We start from the raw sequence: 16,538 nt of genomic DNA, 5'->3' as shown, positions 1-16,538 counted from the left end.
GTACAAACAGGCAATACTAGTTCCTATCTGAAACATCATCACACCCAATGATACGAAGTAGTGAAATAGCTAGATCAAGGATTCAAATCCACCACCGGATTAACCGTATCCTCCAAACTAATCGCATCCGGATTCGACCCCCCAACCCCGGAATACCGATTAATCCATCCTAGCACCTGCTGATACCAAACAAGGCTATTTTCCTGCCCGGTGACCCTATCACAAACAGCCGTATTAGCACCCACACAACACCCTTAACAATAGCAAGAAAAAAAACAAAAGAAGTGAAAAGAAAGAAGGGGAGTGGTGTATACCAATGATCCTCATCCGGGAAATTCAAAAACCGACTAGGCACACCTGTCTCCTGCAACGTATTAAACAATCCAATGCCATTCGCCACAGGGATACGATAATCCATATCGCTGTGGATGACGAGCTGAGGAGTACTGTATGCGAGGACGCGGCTGGGACCGGATGGATCCGTGTTGTGGAATGCGTCGCGGGCTTGCCAGAAAGTGCCGTTAAACTATAGTAGTGCATACACCGTCAACACCATACATACTTATATGATATGTGTATAGGGGAAAAGAAAAGGAAGGGGGTTTGGTTTACCTCATGCTCAACAAACCACAACTCATCCGTCTCGACCCACGCATCACCAATAAACGGACCATCATGGCTAACCAGCGCCTTGAACTTGCGTCCAAAGTCATCGCCCTGGATCCAGGTGATCATGAACGCGCCGAAGCTGGGTCCTGCGGCGATGCCGTTGTCCGTGTCGATGAAGTCGTAGGTGTCGTGGACGTATTGCCAGGCTTTGGTTAGGTCGTCGAAAGCGGCGCCGGCTTTTAGTAGGTAATTCATTTGTTAGCTGTGGTGTATAAGAGGGAGAGGGAGAGGGAGTTAGGGAATGGGCATACTCCAGTTCAGTTGGATGGCGTCTGTGAGCTGCTGGCCGAACCCGGTGCTCCCCGTGGGGTTTGGTTGGACGACGACGTAGCCCTGGTCGGCGAAGACCTTGGAGTTCCATTTCTGGTTCCAGGTATCGGCCCAGGCGTCTTCGGGGCCACCGTGGATGAGGAAGGCGAGGGGGTATTTCTTCGATGGGTCGAAGTCTTGGGGGTAGGTGAGCCATCCTTGGAGCTGGATGGGGTTAGTATGTTTGGGGCATATCATTGGGGAGGGAGAATTACGGTGGTCCAGTTGCCGTCAAAGTAGAATTCTTCAAAGTCGGGGGAGCTGAGACCGTTGAGCTCGGGGTCGATCTCGTTGGCTGAGGCCAGTGTGTTGAGTACGCCCTCGTCTGGGCTGGCGGTGTATACGCTCCAGCTTGTCCAAAAGGCGTTGGATGTGACGAGGAGGGTAGAGTTGGATAGGACGTATTGAGCAGACACGGTGCCGCTGTCTGTGAAGTTCGTGGGCGTGAAGTCGTCTCCTGCATCGCCTGGGATGGCGAATAGTCTGGTTCGTCCTAGATCTTGGCTTGCTACGACGAGGTTGTCATCGTCGATCCATCTCACGGAGGAGGGAGACCGGTCCCAGTCCTTTGCAAGGGGTGTGATGGTGTCATCGGTGATGGAGTACACGTAGAGCACGTTGCGGTCCGACTCGTATGTATTGGTCGCCATTTGGAAGTATGCTATCTTATCGCTGCTGGGGGAGAACACGGGGTTGTTGGATTCTCCTTCAGTTCCCTCCGGGGTTGCAGAGCTGTCAGGGCCGTTAACGGCAAAAGCAGTCGCGGAGCCGTCATGTGGAACGAGATAGACATAGGCAGCTGTGTTGTTAGCAAGAGGCAGCTCTGGAGCTTTGCTCTTGAAGGTAACCCAGTTGCCGTCAGGCGAGAGGTCATAGTCGTCGTTGCCTCCAAATGGAGGGAAAGGGCTTTCGGCACCCTTGACTGGGTTGACCAGGTTCGTCAACCCCCCTGAAGAAGTGTATTGAACACTGCCGTCATCGCCGGTCGAGCTTTGCAGAATGCCGGAGAATACGGCGTGGGAGGCGGTGGTCAGGTAAGTGTCCCAGTGGCGCACAAAGATACTGTCGTAGATACGGGCTGTACTGGGATAGGTCTCTGCGAGCTGATCATTGTAGGCCGTTCCATTAGGATAGGATTTTCCACGCAGGATGAAATGCACGTCGCCGGAATCTGTAACGGTTGATTTGATGCCGAGGAAACCGGCGGAGAGAGAGGCTGCCTTGTAACTGTATCAGGTAGGATTAGTACCAACCAGTAGAGGCATCGTAAAGGTCTAAACCAACGCGTTTGAAAAGTCAGAAGTGTCCGCAATCCACAGCTCCACACCACCGGGAATCTGTGCATTGGTGCTGTTGATGTAGAGGAGCGTAGAACTGTCAGAACCCAGCCAGATAATCTCCTCAATGTCGCTATCATCGGTGAGAGTGGTGATCTCTCCCGATTCCAGGTCGATCAAGCTCCACCAGGTACTGCTAGAATGAGTGTCGAAGGACCATTGGGAAGTCGAGAATAAACCAGTGTCCTGGTCGTGTCAGTAGACAATGCTCTGTTGCATAGCTGGAATTGGCAATGGACATACACCGGACGGGTTTGGTATGACATCGCCTCTCTGCGGGGCACCGATCATCTGTCTGTAGGTAAACCTGTTAGCCATACTGCGTATGGCTAATTAGAAGTGTTTCGAGAATACTCACTCTGGGGTCAGGGCTGACACTGCGGAGGCCGCAGCCGCCGTGATGGACAGCCACCGAAGAGCTCCCATCCTCGAGGACTTGATGTGAGATTCGGGGAAAAAGGAATGACTGGTCCTCAAGCCAAGATCAGCATGACATGGCTGCCAGGACCAATTTATGCCCAGCGGAAGGGTGGGATTTATCTCCTGGCTGGCTGAATGTCGGGCTGAGCTTCACGAGCTGCCAAATCGGGGCCAGCTTGAAGCAAGGGAGGGCTGGAGGAGCAGCCCAAGCACTGGGCCGACCCTGCCGATCTGAGAGAACCAACTGACCCCATTTGTTAGCGGTATGCCATTCCATCAATCATTCTTTTTTACTTGAAAATGGCCTGGAGCAGCTGTGGCGTTTGTAAAGCCTATTCGGACGCCATCGTTTGGGGAGGATTCAATAGATGGCGAGGGGCAGTGGACTCACTTGAGACCCCGTAGAAAATCCGTCTGGAAAGGGAGACTTAACAAACAGCAAGGGAGATGTTTGCAATTTGTGCATCGGATTGAGAAAGCTTGAGTGTATATTGCTATTCTCACCTCAGGCTGAGACATTATCCTTGACTCCAACGGAATGGGCCCTTACAGAGCAGCCCCCAAAGTCTAACAATGCAAAAGCAATAGCAGAAACACTTTATTGTGGGTATCCAGAACCCAACGGCATTACATGTACATATACCTCCCAAGTCATGAAAGACATGCAGGAACTCCGCGCTTCAGTACTCAAAATCGTCATCCACTCCTCCCTTGCCAGCATTCTCCTTCTGGACCGCCTCTTGCTTGCGGTACATCTCCGCCACGGCCCGCGTGGTTGTTGCCTGCTCGGGCTTCTTATCGTCTCGGGACTTGATGAATCGGGGGAAGCGAAGAGACACACCCTTTCCTCCCCCGGTCGTCCCCATGAACTCATCTGCCGCCGCCTTGTATCGGGGACTGAGCGTCAAATCCGCAGTTTTCACCTCCCACACTAACCGCGGTTCGAACCATACATCGGGCTGATCTTTGGGCACGTTGGAATGGGAGTAGAAGGGCTTGGGCCGATCAATCGTCAGAGGGGAGAGTGCATTGTAGAACTCTTCTAGGATCGCTTCCGAGAATCCCGTGCCGATGTTGCAGATCGTCTCATATGTTTGCGTACTCGAGTTGTATGCAGCCAAGAGGAATGCACCGTAGACTGATGTGCGCTTGCCTCGGCCATGATAGGCACCAAGTACAACAAGATCGAGGGAGTCACCAACTCCACTGAGATAATCCTTCTTGACCTATTCCATTGTTAGCAGACAGACCGTCGATCCCATCTAATGAGGCTTACCTTGAGCCAATTCCGACTCCGCTTGCTAGGCTCATAGCCACTTTCCTCCGTATCCAACATTTTGACCATCAGACCTTCACATGATGCCTTGACACTATCATCAAGCAGTGTCTGGATCTCATCCAGTACATTGGTGTTGCCATACTGAGCGAACTGGAATTCTCCTTCCGTCGCTTGGAAAGATTCATGTAACAGCTCACGGCGTTCTCGTAGGGATTTCTTGACCGTAGGCTATTTGACAGTTAGCAGAGTCGAAAACGCAACTGCTAAGTAAAACTTACCTCGCCATTAAGGAACAGAAGGTCGAAGGCGAATACGCAAACCTTGACCTTGACATCTTCCGCTTTGACATCTTTCCTCTTGCGAGTCATGAGCTGTTGGAAAGGCAGAACCTTCTTGTTCTCCGTATCCCAAGCAACAGTCTCGCAGTCTAGTACAAAACTCTGGACACCCTCTTTGATCCAGCCATCAAGCTTGGCTAGAACGTCAGGGTACTTCTTCGATAGGTCCTCAGAATTACGCGAAAAGATCGCACTGAGGCCCTTGGCATCCTTCTTCAAGGTGGCTGTCGCACCCGGATATTGGTGGATCGAGTCAGGGGCGACGTAGTGGATTTGGGCTCGTTCCCCGTCGTACTTGTACTCGCAGGTGAACTCCTTTCCTTCGAACCGATCAAGAACTTCTGTTATGGACTTGGTGGGCTTGGCAAGCATGGGCTTGAGGGGAATTCCCGGCTGCAGCTTGCAAACCTTGGGCAGATTGGAGAGGCCATGTTCGAGGATGGCTGGTATAATCACTTCATACGCCGGCAGTTCGCTGTAAACAGTCTTCAAAATCGCCTCACCTTCTGCCAATTTCTCAGCAGAGGGAGTCTTCTGGCCCTCCATAGCGGCCTCGTGTGCGACAACAGCTTGGGCAAGAGCAACAAGCACAGTCTTCTCCGCCAGCCCAAGTCTAAGCTTTCCTTCTAAGAATCGAACAATGTACTTCGCTTCGCTAGGTCCACCTTTGTCCTTGGTGATATCAATGCCTTTGCTTCCTTTGCCTGCGGTTGCTGCGTCGGCTGCTGAAAGCAGCTTCTTGATACCGGAAATCTTCTTATCCTGAGAACCATGGCCCTGAACCTTCGCAATACCAAGAAGACCTTCGTGCACTCCACGAACTGTCAATGGCTTCGGCTTGAACATGGTTGGCTGGTTGGACCGACTTTTGGCAGCTACCAAGCCAAGATCTCCGATTTCATGTTGGTCTGTTTTGATCACAGCCAGACTACGTCCGGTACTCTCACCAATAGCCTTCATAATCAAGGACTCGCCGATGCCGAGTTCAATGCCAGCATAATCTGCGGCCAGCTTGTTGATCATAAGTTGAACCGTAGGGAGAAGATCTTGGGGCGTTAGTCGCAATACTTGGCGAAGGAACAGCGAGCAATGAGCCAGGATCACTAGTCGTTTCGTCGTCATCTCGATCAGGGAAAAGGTGGTACAGAGCGCGGCATATGGAACTGGGTCGCCAGCTTTCCAATCGGGATAAGGCTCATTTCCAGCGGCCTTCAACGTAGCCTGAGCCTTCTCAATCTTTTTCTTCTTCACCTCGGGCTTCTCTTCGTCCTCACTCGCAGACTGTGCCTCCTCTTCCGCTACTTCATCATCCGAGACGCTCAATTCTTTCTGCGGTGTCTTCTCGCCTGATGCCTTCTCGACGACAGCTGGTGGCGAGGGCTCCTTCGACTGCGACCGCTTCTTAGGGCTTTTAGGCGATGGGGACTTTCGTTTGGGGGCAGAGGTAGCTTCGTCCCCTCGGGATGTCTTGCGGCGGCGCTTATTGACAGGCTGGATATCACTATCTTCATCCTCGCTGCTGTTTTCTCTCTTCAACTTGTTCTGATCGGCAGGCTCCTCTGGCTTCGACTCCGTGGCCGGGTCTACTCTGTCGGCGCCACCATTCGCGTCCCCATTAGTTCCATGCCCATTGACAGGCTCCAGATCTTGCGCTGTTTCCGATTCACTATCCTTTTTAGCGGCTTTGCTCTTCTTGTTCGAAAACGACAGCGTGGTCTGCTTCTTGGGAGCTTCTTTAGGGTCTGAATTCGAGCCGAAAAATCGCCTGTTGTTCAAGCCAATATTAGCAATCCATACATTAGGACTTACAGATGCATCTGAGGTCCATTCACACAGACGCACCCTATAGTCAACTGGGAATCCCGAACATACCCCAGGGTAGCTTGCTTCCTGCCTTTTGAATCTGCCATTATGAGCGCCGATCGCGTTGCGCTTGAACCAATGCCACTATAGGTCCTTCTCAGTTGCTGATATACTTCAAATTGCCTTGTTTGCGACGGAAGTAATGGCGAGCCTATCCGTGACAAGGTCAAGTCGCCAGTGTAGAAAGGCGACTTAAACTGCGAAGGCGCCGGAGCAGGTCTCCTGCAAGGGTATCGTAACAGTGGCGCAAGAAACGCTGAAGGGCGATTAGCGGGCATAGACGTTATCTCAAACGTCCCTCATCCTAAACTGGCAATGTATCGATTTATATGCACGAGAGTCGAGTTCCGAAAATCAGGCACCCAAGTCGACATCTACTGCTGCCTTCACGGAGCCTTCCATTGCTTAAACGGGAACGCGACGTGACGTGACGCGAGATCCATTAAGGTCACGTGATTGAATGTAGCAGGGAAAACCAATGCCACTTGCAGCTGAATTCAACGCCAAAACAAGAGTTGACGGACTGCCAATATTGAAATGTCTGTATAGATATAGTAATTTCTGTATAATGGAGTCCAATGTGATCTGTTGAAAGCGAAGCGAAGAGCTGCAGTCAAATATTGCAAACACCCACAACACACCGCCTTATATCATTGGCAGAATGTGGGGGCGAAGGCGGCGAGAAACTATCGATAATGGCCTGGTCTGTAAGGCAGCGTCGGCCATCTTCGGATTTCCAGCATTTGGCCCGAAGTCGTGCATCTTCCATATCTGGGTTGCATATTAGATGGCTGTTAAGCGATTGAATGCACGTCTAGTTCGATAGCATCTCTGATCCTACCAATGGAGATCTCTAGACAGGAAGCTTTCAGCAAGGTATGATGTGTACTTCATTGCAATAAGTTGCTTGCTAATAAATAGAAGCTTAAACCACCATGTGTTGAGCTCAGCTCGGTGGGCCTGCGATTCCGTGGGCGACAAGCGACTCCAAACGATGTCTTTCGAGCCCTCCAACCGGTGTACAACGTACTGGACGAGCTTGCTCGCAAAGATGCTCTAGATGAGAAGTTAGCAGAATATGCGTTCTTCCCATTGTGCCATATCTTCAATGAAACTCAAAGGTCTCCTGTCAACTGCTTGGAACTTTCCGTCAAGTGCCTGCGCATTCTTGTTGAGAAAGGATGGGGAAGGCGCTTGTCGCCACAGATGGGCAAGCAGCTCATCATCCTGTTAACCTTGATCGTGGGTGGCACGCCGAATAAATCAGGTGAAACCAATTCAACACAGACTCGGTCACCAGAGCTCGCCATTGCGGGATTCCACTGCCTTCTCACTATCTTCAATGTTCTAGATGGACCTGTTGCTAAGCAGACTATTTACCATGAAGTCGGCACTGCAACTATTGTTGACCAGATGGTCTATCTCATGCTCGAAGGTGCCGCAGATGAGGGGTCAGACGAACTCTGCAGTTCAGCAGCCAAAGCGCTTCAAGCACTCTTTCAGCGTATCACAGATAGAGTAGTGCTGGCAAGTATAATGCCACGGACAGTCTCAACTCTGACAAAGATCATAAAGCCGTCGACTCAGGTCCGGCGATCGTATAAGCTTCTGTCGGTCTGCTTACAGATTTTCAACTACCTCCTAAGGACTGTACTGAACGATCAAATTTCCAAAAGTTCAGAGAAGTCAGCCTCTTCCCAAAGCTCAGATGATCAGCTGGTTCTTGACGCCTCTTGGCTCAAAGCTACTGCTACACAAATCAAACTTGCTCTTGCAAATGTTACCCAAGTAAGGCGGCATGACCGGCCTGAGGTGCAGACAGCACTGCTGGAACTCTGCTTGATGATAGTAGAAGACTGCCAGGAAACATTGCAGGAGGCACTACCCATCATCATTGAGACTGTTGTTGTATTGTCGAACGTGGATGAGAAGCAGGTGCCGAATGAGGCATTCGTTGCACTTAGACATCATGCCACCACTTATCCAGCCGTGATTGACTCTTTGAAGAACTCTCTTCATACGTGGGTCATTGCCTTTCCGAGGACCATGCAGAGCAACGACGAAACGGCGAAGCAGTGGGCTGTTAAGCAGATATCAACTGCCTTTCAAGTTTTGTCGCAGGTACAATCCGGTTCCGATCTCCTTGCAGCTAGCCTAGCGTCAGGCATTTGCGACAGTGTGGCTGCATCTCTGAACAGTTCAACAAATGCTCTCCAGCCTCTCAGTTCTGATGTTACAAACAGCCAGACTCTGGAAGTACTTAATCATGGGGTCAAATCAGACTCGTTTCCTCCAGTCATTCTCGAGCACAGAAGCCAGCAACAAACGCTGAATGATTTGCAATCCATGATAATCAGACTCAATGCATCTGAGTCTGGCAGCGAGATCACACGTCTGATTATCAACCGAGTTCACCAGGAGAGGGGAAATGCTCTTATTGCACCTCTCTGGTTAGGTCTCACGTTCTTAAAGAGCAACACTCAACTCACATCTATTTTCGATGATTTCATCTCCACGGATGAGCTCGAACCTTCAGGTCAACGTTTGTCACGAGCTGGCATGATCGAAGAATTATACTATGTCTCATTACCAATACTCAACGAGCCCCTAGTCGACGAGTCTAGAGACTGGCGGGTACAGGCACTTGCGCTAGAGGCTGTTGCCCTTCAGGCCCAGCAGCTCGGGGAGGCCTTTCGCCCAGAGTTGATGGACGCATTATACCCCGTCCTTCAACTACTAGCATCCAGCAACTCGAGTCTCCAAAGGCATGCTATGACGTGCCTTAACATTCTTACAACGGCCTGCAATTATGGAGATGCCAGCACAATGATTGTTGAAAACGTCGACTATCTTGTGAACTCCGTGGCTCTAAAGCTCAACACCTTTGACGTCTCACCCTACCCACCACAGGTTCTCCTAATGATGGTCAAGCTGTCCGGCGTGCGACTCATTCCCTACCTCGACGACCTGGTTGACTCCATTTTCAGCATACTCGACATGTACCATGGGTATCCCAAACTCGTCGAGATGATGTTCCGGACTCTAGCCGCCATCGTCGAAGAAGGCACCAAAAGCCCGTCCTTCCTAGCAATCGACAACGGCAAAGACGGCAATGTTGACCACCATAAGAAGCCATACGAAAGACTACAGATCTCTACCCTCATCCAGGACCTCGCCAATCGAAAAGCAAAGCGTGCAAAACTAACCGAAGACCTCGGAGACGTCGACGAAATAATCCCACACCCGAAAAAGCCCTGGACAAAGGACCCCGAGAACCCCAAGCAGCAAGCATCCGACTTCAACACCACCATCGACGACCTCCTCAAAGAAGAAGACGATCCAGACGAACCACTCCCCCCGCCCCGCGAAGCTGAAGACAGCGAGAAACCCTTAAGCAAACCACACAACCTCCTCCTCCACATCATCCAATCCATCCCATCCCACCTCTCCTCCCCATCCCCCTACCTCCGCCGCTCCCTCCTCACCATCCTCATCGACGTCTTCCCCACCCTCGCCGCGCACGAAAACAGCTTCCTCCCACTAATAAACGACCTCTGGCCCGCCGTATCCTCCCGAATCAGCTTCCCATCCTCCCTCACCACCTCCCAACCAACCACAGGTCCGAAATCCACCGACCTCATCACCACCACCCTCAAACACTCCCCCACCGAATTCTCCTTCCAAGAAGAAACCTTCGTCACCACCACAGCCTGCAAAGCCATCGAAACCATGTGCAAAACCGCAGGCGACTTTATGGCCTCGCGCATCGAAACCGAATTTCCCCGCTGGGAGCGGCTCTACACGCGCGTATGGGACAAAGTCTGTCAAGATGCCGAAAAGGCCATGGAAAGACGAGCCCAACAACAACAACAACAATCCCTATCCCAACCAGACACCAACACAACCACCACCCTATCAACATCAACATCACCATCACCATTCACCCCCTCCCTCTCCCTCACCACAACCGGCACCCACGGCACCCGCACATTCACCCCCCACCACGCCCTCTGGCGCGCACTAGTGCCCCTATTCATCACGCTCCTCACGCACGTCCGCCTACCATTATCCATCGGAGACAAGATCTGCGAGTTCCTAGCGGCATGGATAGTGCGGTATGCTGGACCGGAGTATTACTCCTCCCGGACGCGCAGCAATAAACCTACTACCCAACCGACAGAGAGTGCAGCCGCAACCGCAACCGCAACCGCAACATCATCTTTAAGCGTGGAAATCGACTCAATTGAGAATGTCATCCAGGCTATGGAGACGTGGAATGCCGATCTAACCTGGTTTATTTTCCAGGAGGAGAGGGCGGCGGTCAGGCGGGTGGTGGAGAAGAGTAAGAGGACTACTACTACTGCTACTGTGACCACAAGGGGTCAGGCTCGAGCGCCTTTGATTTGTGAGGTTGTTGAGGATGAGGAAGAGGAGACGTTGAAGGGATGGGCTATGCCGGGGACGGGATTGAGGTTTGCGGAGGTGGCGTTTTAGGTATATCATACATAGTAAAAAGGTTGATGTGTTTGGAGTTGTGTTGGATAGTGTAGGTAGAAATTAGAACTACTTGTGTATTTTGTCATGTCTGGTTCGGTAATACTTGTAGCGAGGTGGCTCTTGTTCTTCAGGGTATTCAACCGAAGCGACGGAGATGTAGAAGTGGATGGGGCTATTGTGTCTAGTAACAGCAATAAGTGGAAAACTTTACATGGTCTACTGAAAACAATGACGATCAAGGCATAATTATGCAGGGCGATTGATTAGCAGCTACCTAAAACCAATGTTTTTTCTTTGAGCTTATTTCAACTTCTGGAACAAACAATAGGCAGAGCGAAACTATCACATCCGAAAAGAGCGGAGATCAGTTGGAACGAAGCAATCACGCGACAAAATCCATAGGTCCCGAAAATTGTCCACTGAGCAGACAGAGGGCACGGCAAGCCGAGCCACTGATCTACTCGCTGTCCTCATCGCTCTCTTCCTCACTCTCGGCGTTCTCGAGCCATTCGAGGAAGGGTTCGGCAGCCTTGCGGACCTTCTTGCTGGTCGAGATGTCGACGTACTTCTTGCTAGCCTTGGAACCCCAGGCCTTGAGGGTCTCCTCAGAGACGAGGTCGTGCTCGTAGTACTTGAGCAGGACAGCGGGGACCTGGCCGATCAGCTCAGGGTGATCCTTGCCAACGAAGCGCTCGGTTCCACCAAGGAAGGCCTTCTCGTGGCGCTCGGAGGTGATCATCTTCTTCAGCAGGGCAGCACGGGCAGGAACCTGCTTGGCGATCTTCTCATCGAAGATGGTCTGGGCCAGAACAGCAAGGGTCTTGTGCTTGTTCTCAATGCCATACTCCTTGGCCTTCATGTAGATGTCGACGTCGCTAACAGCGGTGACACCGCCCTTCTCAGAAGCGGCGTTGAGAATCCAGCTGCCAAGCTCATCGTAGGCAGAGGGGCCATCGGCACCCTCGTCGTCGCCATCCTCGAGGACCAAGGAGCGCTTGAGATCATCGGGGAGCTCCTTAGCACGAGCCTTGACGGCCTCCTCCGACACGTCAACGGCCCATTCATCATCATCGATCTCCTCGGCCTCGATGTCCTTGGCACCGGCCTTGATACGGCGAGTGAGTTCGTCATCGCTGCCTGCTTCCAGGGCGACATCGTTCTCCTCATCACCGTTCTCGGAGTTGTTGCTATCTCCGGGGCTGCCATCCTTGTCGCCATTCGCGGTGTCATTCTTATCCTTGTTTCGATCACGACGGGCCTTCTTCGAGGCCTTGTCCTTCTTCCCTCCCTTGCCTTGCGCGCCGTTGCGGATGATAAAGGTGCTCAGTTTCAGACGAGAGTCGACCTCGGAGCGCTGTCCACAGGCCTTGCAGTCCAAAAAGATCTTTTCATCCTTGATGATGACATCCGTTTCCGGATTCTTGCATTTCTTGCACAGCACGAACTTGGAGATAAAGCCGTCCAGATAGTCCTGAAGCTTGGGGGCATCATGGGCACCGTTAATGATCCAGCGATCATCGGTGGGCTTGGCGTTGGCCTGAGCACCCAGCTCGAAGCCAAAGTACTTGATCACGTAAGACGGAGGGCGACTGAGCGACTGAGCGACCGAGTTCAAGTTAACGACAACGGTCTTGATACCGTTGCCCTTGCCCTCGATCTTGGACTGGAGACGCTCCATCTTGTAACGGTAGAAGGGATCGGAGACATCCCGACGAATGTTGACAGTGGCCATGATGACGGTTGGTTGATTGGTGAAATCTTCAAGAGACTAAACGAGATGGTTATATGAAGAAGAAGCGGGAGGGATTCTGGACCAGGAATATCTTGACAAAACAAGACATGCGTGGAATATTCCTAATTTTGGTGGAATGATGGCGGTTGTTGAGATCGAAATTTTTTTAGTTGAGTCGAATGATGGACACAGCGAATACGGCAGGCCCTTAGCTTTCAGCCACAGGACTTCGAATGTATACTACAAGGTTTCGACGTGAAGCGAAACGATTGCAGCTTGAGCGGCAGGTGGTGATCGAGATCTCTGACGCAGGACGAATACATAGACAAGTTCTCGACCGACTCTGTTTTTCAGTGGCTTTCTCCGGCAGGAAGAGAGAGAAACCAACGGGTGGTTCTTCTGTTGAAAAGGAAAGCAAGACGATCCGGTCAGCTTCGTAATACTGATGGAGGCCTGACAGCAGGGGCCGGAGGGGGGAAGCGAAGGGAACTAACCAGAGTGGTTTGAGCGTGAACAAAACGTGTGGGAAACCAGCAGGCGAAAGTGGTAGCCTGGCGGAAAGAGCTTTTAATACGCAAGAGCGTTGCAAAGCCGATGAGATAGTGATGAGAAAAACCTGAAAGGTGGATGAGTTGGAAAGTGGGTGGAAGAGGGAAAGAAGAGAAGAAGAAGAAGAAGAGAAGAGAGAGAGAAAAGAAGGAAAGAAAGGGAAGTGAAAGCCCAAACAAAAAAAGGGAAAAGTCCGAGCCGATTTGCTAAGGCTCCCAACCAGTAAAATTCGGAAAAAACGGCGAGTGCAAAAAAGAAGGAAAAAATGCGCGCGTCTGAGTCAGCCGAGGCATCTCCAGGCGCCACTTTCATTAGGAAAAGTCTCATATTGCTCGAGGGCAGAAATACTATCTCCATATTAATTGTCTCGGTCTTTTTTTTTTTTTTTTTCGGTCTTCTTGTCTTCGCTTGCTTCACTCGTACTTCCCCAATTATTGTTTACTCTAACTGGACCTTCTCCTTCTCTTGGTAGAGGGATCAGTGTCACTCGGCTTGTTCACTTGAGAAGAACCAGGTCGCACATCATTTGGCTTTGTGTCTGCTAACGGCGTACAGACAGTGCTGTCCTTCTCCAGTGGAACCCATTGGTCATTGCAAGCCCAGTGCTTCGGGTCCGACTCCTAACTAGTAGGGTGCACGGCGACTCTTCAGTGTCTTTAGACTTTAGAGTGTAGAGACTGCCAGACTACTTTTGAGAGTAGTATATGATGACTTCACCATGCTGATGCTTTCCGGTAGTAGAGATACAATGGGATTGTCGTTGCCTGTCCGAGTCCCAAAATGTACCCCTGCATAGACTGTCTCTTAATTTAAAGCCGGAGACACAGGCTAAGGCAAACTCTTGGGGTAACTTTCGGGTAGTCGGTGTTCTCTAGGTAGATATTTTGGTCTGTACTGTGCGACCGTGTGAGCCTGCACAATCCGATCATTGGTCCAGGGTGAGAAGCACGAGCAGACGCCGGCCATCGGCGGAGCACTGTCGCCATCCGAAGTGGAGCCAGGAGTTTCAGCACAACACCAACTCTGCTGCATCAGTAACTTTCACTGTAGCCATGGGGTGAAGTACTTAATGATGCAGCTGGCCACTTAGCATTCCCTGATGCATCTGTAGGAGGTGCTAGCTCAAGTATCCTTCTTGGTAGGTTCGTGAGCAGACATGATTGATCGTGAAGTATACCATCAATCTCAATCCTGAGAATGGACATTCATCAGCAAATTTTAATGCGTTAGCACTAGTGACTAGCTCCAACGTCCTTTAGGTCGTGCATTAATATAATAAAATTTAAGTATGGTATCATTGAGTGAGAAGACATGAAGGCAACAATTATCCTCACCCCCATAGTGTAGACAGAAGCGAGAGAATGGGAGGAGATGATGTTGAAGGGTAGCCATGACTAACTTCGGCCGTGACCCCCACTCTTCCCAACACCATCCAAGTCTCGCTTGCCTGTGACTCGTGGGCCTCCAATATACTGTTGTGACCATCGTGGGACTCGTACTATCAGTTAATTGAATATAGCCGGTAAGTACTATTGTCTCGTCCACTAGATCCCACAAAGCTGGCAGTACTCAGTCTAGTGTGTGCGTCACATGAATCTAACCAGAGCCCAACCAGTTCCCACAAAATGACTCTGGATCTTTCGGTATACCTGGTCACCGACTCAACCCCGGCCATCCTCAAGGGTCGTGACTTGTGTGCTGTCGTCGAGGAAGCTGTCAAAGGAGGTGAGTTGTTCATTGCCCGGATATTTCTTACCACTGACGATTGGTTGTAGGTGTGACGATTGTCCAATATAGAGACAAGAAAAGTGACACGGGCGTTCAAGTAGAGACCGCCAAGAAACTGCACCAAATCACCAAGAAGTACAATGTCCCTCTGCTCATCAATGACCGCGTGGACGTCGCTCTTGCTGCTGGTGTAGAGGGTGTTCACTTGGGCCAAGATGACATGGGTATGTCCGGACTTAATCTGTCTACTCGCCGTATTCTGACTGTTCGCAGCTATCGAGGTAGCCAAGAAGCTTCTCCCCGAGAATGCCATCATCGGCATAAGTGCCTCCTCTATCGAGGAGGCGCAGAAGGCTGTTGCTGCAGGTGCCGACTACCTCGGAATCGGCACCATGTTCGCTACTCCGACGTACGACCCCGACCAGCCTTGAAGAAGTGTGCATGACTGACGAGAGCAGGAAAACCAACACCAAGTCCATCATTGGCACAGCCGGAACCCAGGCCATTCTTGAGGCCATCTCGGAGTCGGGCCGCAATGTTGGAACTGTCTCCATTGGTGGAATCAACGCTTCCAATGTCCAGCGCGTTCTCTACCAGTCCCGCGCTCCCCATAAGGCCCTGGATGGCGTTGCGATCGTCAGCGCCATCATGGCTGCAGATGACCCGAAGGCCGCGGCTGCTGATTTCGTCAAGCTCGTCTCAAGCCCTCCCCCTTTCGTCCGGAGCGAGGCTGTCACCCCTGTCCGTGAGACCTCCGCACTGCTCGAACAGGTGCCTCAGGTGGTCCAGGAAGTCGTCAAGGGCCACCCCCTGGTACACAACATGATCAACTATGTTGTGGCCAACTTTGTTGCCAACATCGCACTATCCATGTATTTCTCCCCTACAGCTCCCATGCAACCAATGACCTTTGCCAACGATATCTAGGGGCGCGTCACCAATCATGTCACCCTACGGAGACGAAGCCGTCGATCTCTGCCAGTTCGACGGTGCCCTGGTCATCAACATGGGCACCCTCACGAGCGAGAGCATCCCCAACTACCTGAAAGCCCTGAAAGCATACAACGTGCGCGGCAACCCCGTGGTGTACGACCCCGTTGGCGCCGCAGCCACCAGCATCCGCCGTGGAGCTGTTACCCAGCTCATGTCCGGCGGGTACTTTGACCTCATCAAGGGCAACGAAGGCGAGATCCGTCAGGTGTATGGCAGCAGTGGCGTCATGCAGCGTGGTGTCGACAGCGGTCCCAGCAACCTTGACAGCCACAAAAAGGCCCAATTGGCGCGTGATCTCGCCAGGAGAGAGCGTGAGTTCATTACACGAATTGACAGAACGTAACTAACCATAGCAGACAACATCGTCCTCCTCACCGGCGCCACCGACTACCTCAGCGACGGAGAGCGCGTCGTCGCGGTCTCCAATGGCCATGAGCTTCTTGGCCAAGTGACAGGCGTAAGTCCCCACGACCAATTACAGACAGTATGCTAACAAAGAAATCCAGACCGGCTGTGCCGTAGGCACCGTCTCGGGTGCCTTCTTGACCACGCACTCCAAGGACAAGTTCCTCGCCGTGCTTTCCGGTATCTTGATGTACGAGATTGCCGCCGAGAACGCGGCATCCAAGGACACCGTAAAGGGACCGGGCAGCTTCGTACCGGCGTTCCTGGACGAGCTGCATGCCATCCGCCAGGCAGCTCTGAAAGGAGACCACAGCTGGTTCGCGGGACGGGCAAAGGTGGAAGAAATACAGCTGTAATTGGGATAATTTGGATAAAAATTAGAACTGATTTATAGACTTGGATAATCAAAAGCAGTTGCC

General features: G+C 51.6%; 5 protein-coding genes across 5 annotated transcripts; 2 read left to right on the top strand and 3 right to left on the bottom strand.

Annotated features, from left to right (window-relative positions):
- Positions 1–74: 74 nt before the first annotated feature.
- On the bottom strand, positions 75–2,741 carry dppV (dipeptidyl peptidase DppV; the record flags this gene model as incomplete). Its single annotated transcript, XM_025678829.1, has 8 exons — positions 75–216; positions 315–526; positions 613–845; positions 921–1,143; positions 1,194–2,205; positions 2,263–2,501; positions 2,559–2,610; positions 2,674–2,741. The coding sequence occupies 8 exons, from the start codon at positions 2,739–2,741 to the stop codon at positions 75–77; spliced, it is 2,181 nt and encodes a 726-aa protein (XP_025535956.1).
- Positions 2,742–3,277: 536 nt separating this feature from the next.
- On the bottom strand, positions 3,278–6,529 carry BO79DRAFT_211027 (DNA ligase (ATP) CDC9). The gene is made up of 4 exons (XM_025682931.1): positions 6,225–6,529; positions 4,293–6,117; positions 4,012–4,242; positions 3,278–3,961 (listed from the first exon to the last, which is right to left on the bottom strand). Exons 1-4 carry the CDS (start codon positions 6,260–6,262, stop codon positions 3,416–3,418), a joined length of 2,640 nt encoding a protein of 879 aa, XP_025535955.1. The 5' UTR covers positions 6,263–6,529; the 3' UTR covers positions 3,278–3,415.
- A 445-nt stretch (positions 6,530–6,974) lies between these two features.
- Positions 6,975–10,709, top strand: BO79DRAFT_290081 (uncharacterized protein; the record flags this gene model as incomplete). Its single annotated transcript, XM_025688848.1, has 2 exons — positions 6,975–7,091; positions 7,140–10,709. Exons 1-2 carry the CDS (start codon positions 7,059–7,061, stop codon positions 10,707–10,709), a joined length of 3,603 nt encoding a protein of 1,200 aa, XP_025535954.1. The 5' UTR covers positions 6,975–7,058.
- Positions 10,710–10,904: 195 nt separating this feature from the next.
- On the bottom strand, positions 10,905–12,560 carry BO79DRAFT_49117 (translation initiation factor eIF5). Its single transcript, XM_025689329.1, has one exon. It carries the CDS (start codon positions 12,442–12,444, stop codon positions 11,170–11,172), a length of 1,275 nt encoding a protein of 424 aa, XP_025535953.1. The 5' UTR covers positions 12,445–12,560; the 3' UTR covers positions 10,905–11,169.
- A 1,864-nt stretch (positions 12,561–14,424) lies between these two features.
- BO79DRAFT_240095 (bifunctional hydroxyethylthiazole kinase/thiamine-phosphate diphosphorylase) lies at positions 14,425–16,475 on the top strand (the record flags this gene model as incomplete). The annotated part of the gene is made up of 8 exons (XM_025684990.1): positions 14,425–14,515; positions 14,609–14,718; positions 14,769–14,945; positions 14,995–15,130; positions 15,180–15,593; positions 15,649–16,025; positions 16,071–16,171; positions 16,221–16,475. The coding sequence occupies exons 2-8, from the start codon at positions 14,619–14,621 to the stop codon at positions 16,473–16,475; spliced, it is 1,560 nt and encodes a 519-aa protein (XP_025535952.1). The 5' UTR covers positions 14,425–14,515; positions 14,609–14,618.
- Between the last annotated feature and the right edge of the window lie 63 nt (positions 16,476–16,538).

The sequence above is a fragment of the Aspergillus costaricaensis genome (assembly GCF_003184835.1).
Source record: "Aspergillus costaricaensis CBS 115574 unplaced genomic scaffold BO79scaffold_34, whole genome shotgun sequence".
Classification (NCBI taxonomy): Eukaryota; Fungi; Ascomycota; class Eurotiomycetes; order Eurotiales; family Aspergillaceae; genus Aspergillus; species Aspergillus costaricensis.
Note: the sequence above shows the minus strand (reverse complement) of the source record. Positions and strands in the feature narration are given on the sequence as shown.

What these genes read in the sequence shown, in the direction of transcription:
- BO79DRAFT_49117 (XM_025689329.1), bottom strand. Translation starts at nt 12,444, where the DNA reads ATGGCCACTGTCAACATTCGTCGGGATGTCTCCGATCCCTTCTACCGT.
- BO79DRAFT_211027 (XM_025682931.1), bottom strand. Translation starts at nt 6,262, where the DNA reads ATGGCAGATTCAAAAGGCAGGAAGCAAGCTACCCTGGG. An exon ending in AGGAAGCAAGCTACCCTGGG is followed by an intron (nt 6,118 to 6,224) that starts GTATGTTCGGGA and finishes CTTGAACAACAG; the next exon opens with GCGATTTTTCGGCTCGAATT. An exon ending in GGAGTCGGAATTGGCTCAAG is followed by an intron (nt 3,962 to 4,011) that starts GTAAGCCTCATT and finishes ACAATGGAATAG; the next exon opens with GTCAAGAAGGATTATCTCAG.